Raw genomic sequence first — 13,073 nt, 5'->3', positions numbered from 1 at the left:
TGCTGCTCTTAGAGCCCACATCTAGCCACTGCAGCACTCTGGCAGTGCAAACTATTCCACCACATTTCTGATCTGCAGACCTGCAACTGCACACAAACTTCTAACTCCTGCTTTTTCCCTGCTGTGTACATTAGTACCCAGATACTTTAGGGGCACCCAAGTTGTGCCAGTTTCCCAGAAAAGGTATGAGAACTTTGCCTTTAATGCTGACATCTCACCACTTTAATATTAGCACACATACACTTGAGGTAGAGTCCCTTTTGCCCCACAGGGTGCAGAGACCATTACTGGACATGGAAAAGATGCATAAGTGACAACAGAGATGTGCCTACAGACTAATTTTTCAAAAAAATTTACCTAACATTATAGAGTAGACCACTCAGTCTCAGACGTTTTTAGTGAGAGTATTGTCAGGATAAAACACTCCAGTGTTCCAGATATTACATCCAGTCTAAAGCTGAAAGCTGGGTTCCTCAAGGGCAAGCAGAAGACAAAACCAAGTACAGTAACTCAGTGTGTGTGCTTCAAGAGTCAACACATTTTGGACATGTCAGAAAATAGCAATCTATCATGTAACAAGTATAAAGGGTTAGGTTACAGCATATCTACTTTGTTCCTGTTTATGTTCAGGATCTGTTAGATCTGTATGCATACTTGGCCATCTAAGCAGTACTTCTGGATTCCTGACTATAACAATGAAGGTACTCAAGTGCCCTGCAATTTAGCTCCACTCCTACAGATTTGTGAAGGCTGAGGAATGAAAGTGACTGCTGCTGTTCTGGCCCTCAGCTGCAGAAGAGTGTCAGCATCACCTACAGCCAGTTCTGGCCTATTTCCTGCCTGGGCCAGTCAAAACTTACAGGTCCACTAGGCAGAAGCATCAGGAAGCTGTGCTCTTTCAGACAAATGGAAAACAAAACTTGGCCTTGATGAACAGAAATAGCAATTACACCTCAAGTACAGGCAAAGTTATGTTTTTGCTACAGAAGTGAGAGGCTTGGATGCGGACAGAAATCTTTACCTTTGTGAAAGTCTATAAACAGACTTATAGCTGTTCAGCAGATGTTACGAAGTTTGTCTTAAGAGATGAAGCCAAGTGTTCCTCAGTGTTTGAAGAGTTACACAAGTTAACCAAAGCCCTGTACAGGGCCTCGGTAACGACACTGTATCCAAAACAAGCTCTCAAAAAATTTCTAAAGACATCACAGCTGAAGACGCTTTTGATTAACTGAGGACACATGTTTTGAACACCCTAATGGTCAAAGACTTAAATAAAACAAGAAGCCCAGGTCTATCTAACATTAATGGCCTCCCAAGAACTCCATTTTTCTACACATACTCAGTTGCCAGAAGTCTACAGCACTTCAAAGGTAAAAGGTCTTGTCAAGAGTAAAGGTCTCTAAAGCAAACAGTTCAAGATTCAAACAGAATTCTATCTTGTCTAAAGCAAGATGCCTCAAGGGCAAGCAGAAGACAAAACCAAGTACAGTAACTCAGTGTGTGTGCTTCAATAGTCAACACATTTTGGACACATCAGAAAATAGCAATCTATTATGTAACAAGTATAAAGGGTCAGGTTACAGCATATCTAATTTTTTCCTGTTTATGTTCAAGATCTGTTAGACCTGTATGCATACTTGGCCATCTAAGCAATACTTCTGGATTCCTGATTATAACAATGAAGACACTCAGAGTCCTGTAATTTGTTAATGTCTAAAATGTCTAAGGCATCACTATAGATTTTGGTTACAAATTAGTTTGATAGGGTACTAGACTGGGAATTCCTGTAGAGCAATGAAAAGGAAGTGCTGCTTTCACATACTATCTGTGAGCCACCAGATTATGACACACATTTATCAGCCCGCTCATCCACTGTGTCAACTTGGAATATTGTTTATTTATTGTTTGATTTTACAGTGTTGGTTACCAATGGTGTTACTTTAACTGATGAAATTGACTGTGGTGTGTGTGAGCAATGAACATCTAGACTGTCCAAGCAAACTGGTGCATTATCAGGAAGCTTGCCATATGCACAAAAGTATTTCATTAGCTCAGTTCCTGTGTATGTTCTTGACCCCTCCTCAGTTCCATAATAACTCATTCATAACTCTTAAGAATCTCTTCATCCCTAACATCCACAGAAAAATCCATCCCTCCTCTTCATTCATAGCCACCATCTCTCCTCATTTCAAAATATATATATTTAACATCCAGTTATCAGGGTATATATATCGGTTTTCAGCACAGAAAATGTGTCTGGTACATTCTGAAAGATTCTTAGAGAGAATGTTGTCTGAAACCTTTGTATTTACTTGGTATGCCAGAGAAGTCCAGATGTGATTTACCAGCATACTCTTTAAGCCTCATATTACCTTAACAATAAAACCACTTTCTATCCAAGTCATTTGATGCACTTTAAATATAGCCCTTTGAAATGGGACACAAGAAGTTAAAGACCCAGGTTGGTTGTCTTGACCTTAACATTTTTCTAATCCTTTAAATGAAATGTTGTAGCTCTACTCAATCATTCCGGTTAATCCTTCTTGCAGCACTGACCAGGATTGCATTTCAATAGCTGTTTGAATGCTGTAACAGCCTCCTTACTGCTGTGTTCCTTTGATCCTTTTCATTTCATTCTCTTGACCCTTTTGTTTACAAACTAGCTACCTATGTTCAGATATTATTTGTTGTAACACACACCTGCATGTTAGCTGTTTAAGTCCCAATCCTTCTGCACTTACTGAAACATTGTAATTTTATTCATAACGAATCAAACAGCTAGCTACAGTCTTTATTATCTGTATATCCCTTCAATATTCCATTTTATATGCAAGTTTTATCATGAAGGATTCTTTTCTCGGGTCTGAAAGACTACCTTGGTAAAACCTTTAATGAAACTGTCCTTCCCACCCTTTCATGTATCTTTACGCCTATCTTTTTATCTTTCACCTATCATTACACAGTTCTGCACTGTAATGAGAGATATGCAACCACCCTACAATATAAAAAAACCCCAACAGACAACAAATTGCGTTTTACAGGGACTTGAGTTCATAGCTATATCTAAATCAGTAATGATGTTCTAGACTACATACACAGTAAGTAATCATGACAGGAGTTCTTTGTAAACTCACCACACGAGCAAGCCACTTTCCTAAACTGATTTTCAACTCAGTTTCTTGCTGTTACTACACAGATTCTGACAAATTGAGCATGTTTATTTTGCATTAGTTGTATCTAGCATAAAATCAAATAAAAATGCATCAAACTTCCTAAACACCAAATATTCAAGTCCCCTGCAGTGATTCTATTATTGTGCTTGGATTGGTATCAGGATGACCAACCTTCCATTACCAGACACAATTTAGATGTAAAGGCAGCAGGAAAGTAGCATTTGTTGAATGCTTCACTTCCTGCAGTGGCAATTCTTCACATTCACTCAACAAATTTAAGTTGATCAGGTTACTTCAATTTCTCCTTGCAATCCTTTTGCTCTAAGCATTCTGAATCTACTCTGTTTAAACTGAAAGGCTTGATAGGGATAAGTTACACACTTTACTGAAAATTTTCAGCTGAAGAAGGTTGGTGGGTAATTTTTTTTCTTTTTTTTTTTTTTTTTTTAAAGCAGTGTGCTCTCCTTCCAAAGGCACAGTCTTCTGGAAAACTAATAAAAGTATTCCAAACGTTCAAAGCAGCACCCAGTCACTTTGTTCTCATTTAAATCCCTTCTCCCAACCACCCTGGCTCAATTGTTTTTCTTTATGAAACTTTAATCCCAAACAGCACACCAACAAATCTGAATCCCATTGTGTTTGAATATGAACAATCAGTTCATGACACAGTTAGCAGCCTGTATTTGCAAGGTAAGATATAACAAAACCTACCCCTGTAGGATATCAGATCTTGGTAAACAGCTGTCTATAGAACCTCTCAAGATGCTTATGATTTGTAACTTTGAACTTTCCCATAAATACGCAGTCCTCCACTCAAACTAAGATGACATATAAAGAACTAAAGCCTTCAGGTACAGAAGGAAAAGGACCTTAAAAAACCAAAACCTTCAAGTACACAAAAGTCAAATAATAAAAGAGTTTACTACTTAATTCCATGGAGTATTTTATAGAACAAGAACTGCAATGTGTTTCAATAAGTTGAGCAGTCCAAAGCATCTGAAATATGATAATCTGCATCTGCTTAGCTTCATTCTGATTATTATCCCCTAATGTAGCAAGCTATCTTTGCCACTTCTCAGAAAAATACATAAAGAAACTATCAACTGCAGTCAGCCATTGCAACTGTCATGGACAGCAACCTAAGCATATCAGTACAAAACCTAGTGGAAGCTAGCAACTGTCTTATCAAAAGAAGCAAAGTAATATTCAGTTTTACGCTGTCTGAAAATGAACTAGAAATTAAGTTGTGTAACATATAGTACAACCAGTTTCTTGTCTCAGTATTATCAAGAGACCTACTAGTAGTTAAAAAACCTGCCTACAACGAAGTCTTCAAAACTGAGAATGGGTCTGGCTTTAAAAGCTGCTGTAAACAGAACATTTGACACAATGTAATTTTTAGGTTTTTTGGTGGTTTTTTTGTTTATTGGTTTGTTTTGTTTTTTTTTTAAAACACGTATCACATCTCACCTGTACCAGGTATTTTTGGCTTCCATACATTACGTATTGAGGGGCAAGACTATAGATCATGTAACTTGTATGAAGAACTATCAACAGAAGTATCATACAGAGAAACAAGAGTGCTTGAGGTCGAGTTTTTCCTCTTCTGATTTTATAAAGCTGAAACCAGAAAACAAATATTAACATAATGAAAAAATTTTCTCCTCCCCCAAAGACATTTAAAAACCAGTTTAATTCAAGTAACAGCTCTAATTCTACTGAGAAGTGGGAGGCTGCTAAAATTATCCTCTGGCAACTTAATTCCAATAAGTCAAAGCAGGTTTCCAGGTACATTTACCTACATTTCAAAGCACAGCTTTTTAATCACATTGTTTGTAATAATGACCCAGAACATTGCTACACCAGCAGTTAGTGGCAAGATTTAAATAGTGTTGCCTATCACTGATAAACTGTGCCTTGCTTTGTCAAAGAATACTGTGTCCTTTGGTCATGGTGAGCTGCTGCCTATCAATACACCTCTAATGAGATCTAGACCCAGAGGAGTTCTGAGAGATTCCCAGGCCCTGAGAAAACTTGCACACCATATGCTGCTATCTTTTCCACTTAACATAGCAGGGAACAATATAACCCCTTGTTGTTACCCTGTAGATACCACTATTCTGTAATTCCAAAGCCTCAACCTGAGTATCATATTAGGGTAAAGAGGCTGGCAGCTGAAGGGTAAATGACGGGAGACCAAAGCCAACAGCCCATGTCAACTCCTTGCAACGACTCAGGATCACTGTTCACAATTTTAGGGTATCAGCACACGAAAGGCTGACAGTATTAAATTGAAAGTAGGCACAGAAGCAAGTAAATATTTAACCAAACATCACAGATATGAATGGCATACTGTTGGATATTAAGCTGCTTTTTCAAATAGTTACGTATTACTTGCAGCATCAAGTAATTCTAGTATCACAGAATCATAGAATGGTTAGTGTTGGAAAGGACTTTAACATCATCTAGGCCCAACCCCCCTGCCATGCTATATCATCACTGTACTGTTATATATCTAATCAAGCTAAACCTGCCTGCCACCTGAAAAGCAAGGCAAGCACTACCGACTGTATGCATATCTCAGATTTTGACCATAAAATTCGCTAATACTTTAAGCTATAAGATTCTGGTATACTGCAACTTAGAAAAGTGAGAAGCCAAAATGCCACTGATTAAATGCTTGAGTGAGCTGACTGTATGGCTTGTCAAACTAAGACAGCAGTTTTTATCTGGAACAGAGCGCCTTCCAAAAGCCATGAAAATTGTACAACAGGCTTCTAACACTTATTAGGTACATAGACAAACACCGGATGTTGCAAATAGCATTATGAAGCTATTTAATGACTATTTATTAAATATATTCAATATCACATATTTGTTAAACACCTTACTGAATATTATACACTAAACTCTTAAGTCATACTTACCCTTATCCAGAAGAACCATATACCCATATTTCGAATCCCTGCCATTGAAGTGAAGATAAAGTACATAACGATAGTTGTAATAAGAATATAATCCAATGGGAAAACCTAAAACAAGAATAATAAGCAATTAAAAACACAAGAAAACAAGTTCTTCCTCCCCTTAAAGCTAAATAAGCAGTTTCTACTTATAGCATCTGAACTAGTAGAAAACCTTTCGCAAGTTTTACAGAGCTGGCTCCAAATAGAGCTAATATAGCTTATACAATAAGTTGGGGAAAGCAACTGAGCATTTTTCTTAATTTCAACCTTGCCTTATTTTCATAGTGTTATACATTTTTAGGACAATAAATACTTCACTCTGTTCTTGAGAGTACATTTAAATAAGCCCACAGTGGCAAGACATTTCAGGACTGTACAGGTATTCTCTTTTTAAATCTTTCTGAACATATTTGCATACAAAACTTAATTTTAGATTTGCATTAATAACTGCTCTAAAGAATACCACTGCTGAACATTACTTTTCTGAATAAACTGGAAGCTTAGGGGTTCAAATGTTTTGGAAACCATGGAGAAGGAATGCATTGTGCCAACCCATTATAACAAGAATATGGAAAGAATTCAACTAGGGGAGAGTAAAGCACTAGTTTACATTATGGCTTTTATTTTCATTAGCTTACCTACAACTGATTGCCAAATTCCTACGTGGCCTTGTTGCCTTCCAACCCTACTAAAGTTAACAGATGGTTGTTCTCATGTAAGGTTTTGGTTTTTTTTTTTTTTTTTTTTTTTGTTTTTTTTTTTTTTTTTTTTTGTTTTTTTTTTTGTTTTTGTTTTGTTTTTTTTTGAGGTTTTTTTTTGAGGTTTTTTTTTTTTTTTTCCAAAAAATAAAGCATTACTGTAACATACACAAGCACAGAGTGTAATATATATTTCAAAGTGCAATAAATACACTAAAAAGTGAAAAAGTGCATTTACTAAAAGAGGATAAACTACCAAGTACACCAACAACTAGAATGTGATGTAGGGTATGGGAGAAAGTTGCTTTTATTCTGTACATAACCACATGTGATGTCATTCTTCATTTCCTCTATGTTCTCATCAGACAAAAATTAGTTTCAAGTAGCACCTTCCTCCAGCAAATCAAGATTTTCATATCAGTATCTAATAACTGAAATATTGTTAACAATGAAGTTGCCTTGATTTTAAAGACCACATGCCCAGACAATTTTTTATTTTAATTAATTACCTGGGGAACAGTGTAGTTTGCCTTTGACAGCTTACCAGAAAACAGAGAGAAGTATCCATACATATGTATATCACCAGTTTCTTTACTTACTGTCTGAAGAACAGGTAACAACATGTTCAATGGATTTGTCAGATTAGTTCCTAAAATTATAAATCCTGAGTCGAAGCCAGCTGAATGCAGAGCTTTGTCCAAACTGCGATAATTAAGAAAAACTCTGTAAGTACTAAGGTTCTCCCAGAGCTTTGTCTTCAGTTTGATTTTAAGGGCAGCTCAAAATGAAACTGAACTAAGCTCGGAGACTGACAGCTTCTTCACATCTACATAGACACATGCTTTGTTTTACTACACTCATTGCACTTGTCCTGTGAAAAGGTATATTGATTTCTGCATCTCCTTGACATTTTAGCTTTTCCCTAGTTTGGGTCACAGGGCTTATAATGCCCCACAAAATTAAAAATGCCAAAATTTGAGACCTATGGTTAGTGTCAATCTTCATTGAAATTCATCAGATTTGCAGCTAGCTATATTGACTTCAACACCATGAAACAATTACAATGTAATGCACATCATAATGGATTATATATGTAATTTAATGCAAGAATTTAAGCACCTATTACCCAGCCCGAGAAGTACCTACATGCATTAAGATTCATTCAAGCAAGCAGAGTACTTCTGTAGTCTGAATTAAACTTCCTTAAAAATCTATGCTTAATTTTTCTACTGTATCAGAACTGCTTTTAGCAGCATACAGTCAATCAAGCTGAACCATGTCCTTTTTTGAATCTGTTTTAGTACATTTTGCTCAGTGTAATATACACTATTAGAATGAGAAATGCAGCTCTAGCTAAAAAAAAAAACAAAGAAAAACAACATAGCAAAGTGGGCTGACTTTTGAAGCAAACCACCCCTGATTTTGTCAGAACAGAAACTATGTAGTTTAAGTGGTTAAGAAAAAATACTGAAATTACTTACTTTGACAAGAACAGAGAGACAGTGAAGAGTAATGCCACAATGATGAAGAAAACTCCCCACACAATCTAAAAGTAAAGATTTATTACAATTTAACTAAAGTGCTTGCAGTTGATACAAGTGAAAATGTATCTAAGCTTCAATAAAGGACTAATGATCTTGGACCACCTCAGAGCTTATGCACATTTGAAACAGTAATTTTTTGGTAAATACTTAAGAAAAGTGCTAACAAAATGTTTAATTTGTTAACCAGAGCTTATGTCAAACATTTAAAGATTTGATCATCTAAGATGAGAACCACCTCTTCACCAGGTGGACACACTAAACTCAGAATCAAGCATTAAAGTACATCATGTGCAATGGTGCAATACAGAATCTAGCTGTAGATGAAAAGTGGTATTCAGAATGCAGATGAGACGTTACATTAAATGAATACAGCATTCAGCAGAATGCACAACCTGTACTTGCCATATCATATGGAAAACCTTAACTATATATATGCATTTGGGTTTAATTAAGGGAAATAAGAGTGTGATTGGCCACCACACCTGTGTGCTCGGCCACCACACCTGTGTGCTCACCTTCCAACAGAAGGCAACCTATGCACAACTTAACTTTATTTTTTCCAAGTGAGAGCTCCCTTCTGTAACCCTACTCAGACACACTCAGTGACCAAATCACTTGGAATGAGTAAAATTCAAGTAACCAAGCCCAAAATACTAGGTCTACCTTTCTTTCTTCTGCCTGCAAGTCTTCTCGGTTAATCAGCAGTATTGAGTATTTTCAAAGAAATTTTCAAGGTTCAAGTTATAGAAATCATCAACTTCACAATGTATTTTGACTCAAAGGTTTAAGTTACCTAAAAAATTAACTGTGAAGTAAAGACTTGGGAATGGACTAGAAGAAAAAAATTCTTATAAATACTCCGGTAGTAGGAAAAATATTTGAGTTACAAGGAAATCCAGGTAACTGCTACTGTTATTCTAAACCACTACATATCCACAAGTGATTAAAATGAGATTAATACATCAGAACTGTCACAGGCCTCTCTCTTCTGGTGAAGGCTGTAGAAGAGATTCCTATCCTTTTAGTTGCACTAGGAGAGTCATTTGCCCCACAATCTTCCTTTAGAGTACATATCCTATGCAGTAATTTGAAATAGAAACAAGGAGAACAGCTGTGGTTATTTAGCCAGAAAGTCATAAGCACAGATAAGTACAGATAAAAATTTTTAAGGATCACTGTAATTAAATCAGATACTGCTATTGTTTTTAAAATCAGCAATAGCAGGCTTTTTTTGCAAGCTTCTGCATACTATTACAGAACTGCCTGATGTATAAAGTAAGAACAGAATTTCTCAGCTAAGCCAAGTGGCACATAAAACACTAAACTAAGTTTACCAGGAGTAAATTAAGATTTTGTAAACCAACCACATCAGTTAAGATGGATTCGACATCAGTTAAGATTGATTTTTCAGGTCTTAAGGGTGTCCTTGCTTCAGCCGGTGTTAAACCACAACAAAAGGGATGGATTAAAATAAGCAAACAGCTGAAAAAGCTAGATAATTTAGTCCCTGAATATAATCATAGTATAAGAAGTTTATTTTAAACAGGAATAATTCAAGCAAGTTAGCAGTAAGTTTAGAGAACTGAAAGTAGTATTCTGATATGTCTACACTGTTTTCACCATTTCCTTCTCATTTTCAATCTTTAGAGGAAGAAGCTACCTTCTTTCAAAGGTGGCTTCATTTCTTTCAGTTTTTGCAAATGGTCTGAATCAAGTCGATTTGAAGAAATAAAGTTGCTCTTTAAGATCTTCATTAAAAACAGGAAAGTGTTTTTATTATGCCCAAACAGAGCACTCAAACCAGGGACTTCATTCTCCAAGCTGTCCTCTACAAGAGCAGCTCCTGTGCTTTTTTCCAGGGCTACAAGCTAGTTCAGAAACTCATTCTTCAACTCTTTGGCAGGTGTTCCCCCTCATTTCATTGGTGGGGAGTGTTAGGCAATGGTACACCAAGGTGAGCCCATGTAGCAAACTCAGTTACACCTCCAACAGGTTCACTGTACTTTCCTAGAAACCCGTGTCACAGAACATGCTCAGATAAGCAAGCTGAATTTCCCAAGACAGTAATACTTTCTGATTGCCAGACCTGAGACAATCTAGAAAGACTTATTTCCAAATTCTATATGCAGGAACACAATGCATGGTCTTCCACATGAATGGGGGAGTTCTGTGGTTTAAATTATTTTATTAACTTTAAAATTTGGCACACAGCCATCTTGAAAAGGTTAAAAATTTTGTTACAACTGGTCATTAAAGATATTCAATGTTACAATGCTATTATTGTTCATTAAATTCTGAAGATAAACTATCTGCAAACTCAGAATATTAGAACATCGTTTATAAAACAGCTGAAATACTGTAAGCCTTATTAGGTACTGATATAGAAATTAATATCAAGGTAAGTATTAACTCGCACAATCCTACATATTTAAGTGTACTATGATTTTACCTCTCCACAGCAAAATCCCACTAAGGTATAATCTGTACAGGAAATAGATGTTTGAAAAGAATTAAGACAGAGTCTGAAGTTCACATTACTTCATCACCTTTTGCCAACTACAGCAGTAAAGAGAGTTCCTTATCTCCTCTGGAATACTCTTGTCTTCCAAAGTGACGCATAACACTCTCAGAAGTAGTTAAGTAGTTGAAAAAGACCCCTCTTCCCATTTTAACATAAACTCCAGTTCCATTAACTATGAGACTGAAAAGTCTAATATTAAAGGCGTTCATTCTACCTTAGTACGTCCTGTGTTTTCAAAAAGCTATTAAGACTACTGAACCATAAGTGATTTGTAATTAACATTGACCTACATTTACACAATTTCGAAGCATCAGTTGACTTGGTTCTTTCACAGAAGGCTTCCCTGTGTTCCTGCCTAGATTTTCCTCATACCTCAACTGACTGCAAACCAATCAACTCCTCATTCCTAGTCTATTAACCAACACTTGTTTTACAATTAAGAGAATACCAACGCTCAGACTAGTAGTTGATCTTGCAGCTTAGACAGTGTAATTGGGCCTCATCAAGTGGTATCAACTAAAATTAAAAGCATACCTCCAGTTGGATATCATTTTGTATCTGGGTAAATTAAAGAATAAGTAATTAATTTCCTTCCCCTGACCCATAAAATTTAAGATAGGTTAGAAAAACAATGCAGCAGGAGCTGCAGCACTCGCTGTCGCCTTTTACTTGCCACCTACAGCAAAGGACAAATCTGTCATTGACAATCTTATTACTACTACTGTGTGCTCTTTACTAGCTTTGAACCAACTAGAATATCTTCAAAGATTCTAAATACACTTAGCATCACAGTATCACAGTATGCTAGAGATTGGAAGGGACCTCAAAAGATCATCTGGAACACCTAGATAAGGTTACACAGGAAGGCGTCCACGCGAGTTTTGAATGTCTCCAGAGAAGGAGACTCCACAACCCCCCTGGGCAGCCTGTTCCAGTGTTCCGTCACCCTCACTGAGAAGAAGTTTCTTCTCAAATTTAAATGGAACCTCTTGTGTTCCAGTTTGTACCCATTACCCCTTGTCCTATCATTGTTTGCCACTGAGAAGAGCCTGGCTCCATCCTCGTGACACTCACCCTTTATATATTTATAAACATTAATGAAGTCACCCCTCAGTCTCCTCTTTTCCAAACTAAAGAGACCCAGCTCCCTCAGCCTTTCCTCATAAGGGAGATGCTCCACTCCCTTCATCATCTTAGTTGCCCTGCGCTGGACTCTCTCCAGCAGGTCCCTGTCCTTCTTGAACTGAGGGGCCCAGAACTCGACACAATATTCCAGATGCGGTCTCACCAGGGCAGAGTAGAGGGGAAGGAGGACCTCTCTCGACCTACTGGCCACCCCCCTTCTAATACACCCCAGGATGCCATTGGCCTTCTTGGCCACAAGGGCACAGTGTTGGCTCATGGTCATCCTGCTGTCCACTAGGACCCCCAGGTCCCTCTCCCCTACACTGCTCTCTAACAGGTTGTTCCCCAGCCTATATTGGAACCTGGGGTTGTTCCTGCCCAGATGTAACACTCTACACTTCCCCTTGTTATATTTCATCAAGTTACTCCCTGCCCAACTCTCCAGCCTGTCCAGGTCTTGCTGGATGGCAGCACAGCCTTCTGGCGTGTCAGCCACTCCTCCCAGCTTAGTGTCATCAGCAAACTTGCTGATAGTACACTCAATTCCCTCATCTAAATCATTGATGAATATATTAAATAATACTGGTCCCAATACTGACCCCCTTGAGGCACTCCACTAGATACAGGCCTCCAACTAGACTCCGCCCCATAGACTACAACTCTCTGGCTTCTCTCCTTCAGCCAGTTCGCAGTCCACCTCACTACCTGATCATCCAGACCACACTTCCTCAATTTAGCTATGAGGATGCTGTGGGAGACTGTGTCAAATGCTTTGCTGAAGTCAAGGTAGACCACATCCACCGCTCTGCCATCATCCATCCACCGCGTTATTTCCTCATAAAAGGCTATGAGGTTGGTCAAGCACGACTTCCCCTTGGTCATGCCATGAGAATTTACAAAATCATTTGTGTCACAGCATAAATGAGAAGGAATCCAAGCCTCTGAGAACAGGAGCACATGTTCAACTTCAGAGCAAAGGACAGCGCTTAATCAAAACCTCCTGTTCTCACAGCAGGACTATTTATCAACTGATACTAAAAAGCTTT

At 37.7% G+C, this 13,073-nt stretch overlaps 1 protein-coding gene across 3 annotated transcripts in view; it reads right to left on the bottom strand.

Moving 5' to 3' along the window:
- Positions 1–13,073, bottom strand: part of LMBRD1 (LMBR1 domain containing 1) — an 87,808-nt gene that overhangs the window by 19,216 nt on the left and 55,519 nt on the right. For 2 of the 3 annotated variants that reach the window (XM_080614747.1, XM_080614745.1), the window contains exons 10-13: positions 8,319–8,383; positions 7,437–7,539; positions 6,101–6,205; positions 4,644–4,793 (exon numbers count right to left, since the gene is read on the bottom strand). In XM_080614747.1, coding sequence (XP_080470873.1) covers positions 4,644–4,793; positions 6,101–6,205; positions 7,437–7,539; positions 8,319–8,383 — 423 coding nt within the window. The remainder of the gene's footprint in view (positions 1–4,643; positions 4,794–6,100; positions 6,206–7,436; positions 7,540–8,318; positions 8,384–13,073) is intronic. The other variant, XM_080614746.1, reaches the window with a different exon arrangement.

This window comes from Psittacula echo, assembly GCF_963264785.1.
Source record: "Psittacula echo genome assembly, chromosome: 4".
NCBI lineage: Eukaryota > Metazoa > Chordata > Aves > Psittaciformes > Psittacidae > Psittacula > Psittacula echo.
Note: the sequence above shows the minus strand (reverse complement) of the source record. Positions and strands in the feature narration are given on the sequence as shown.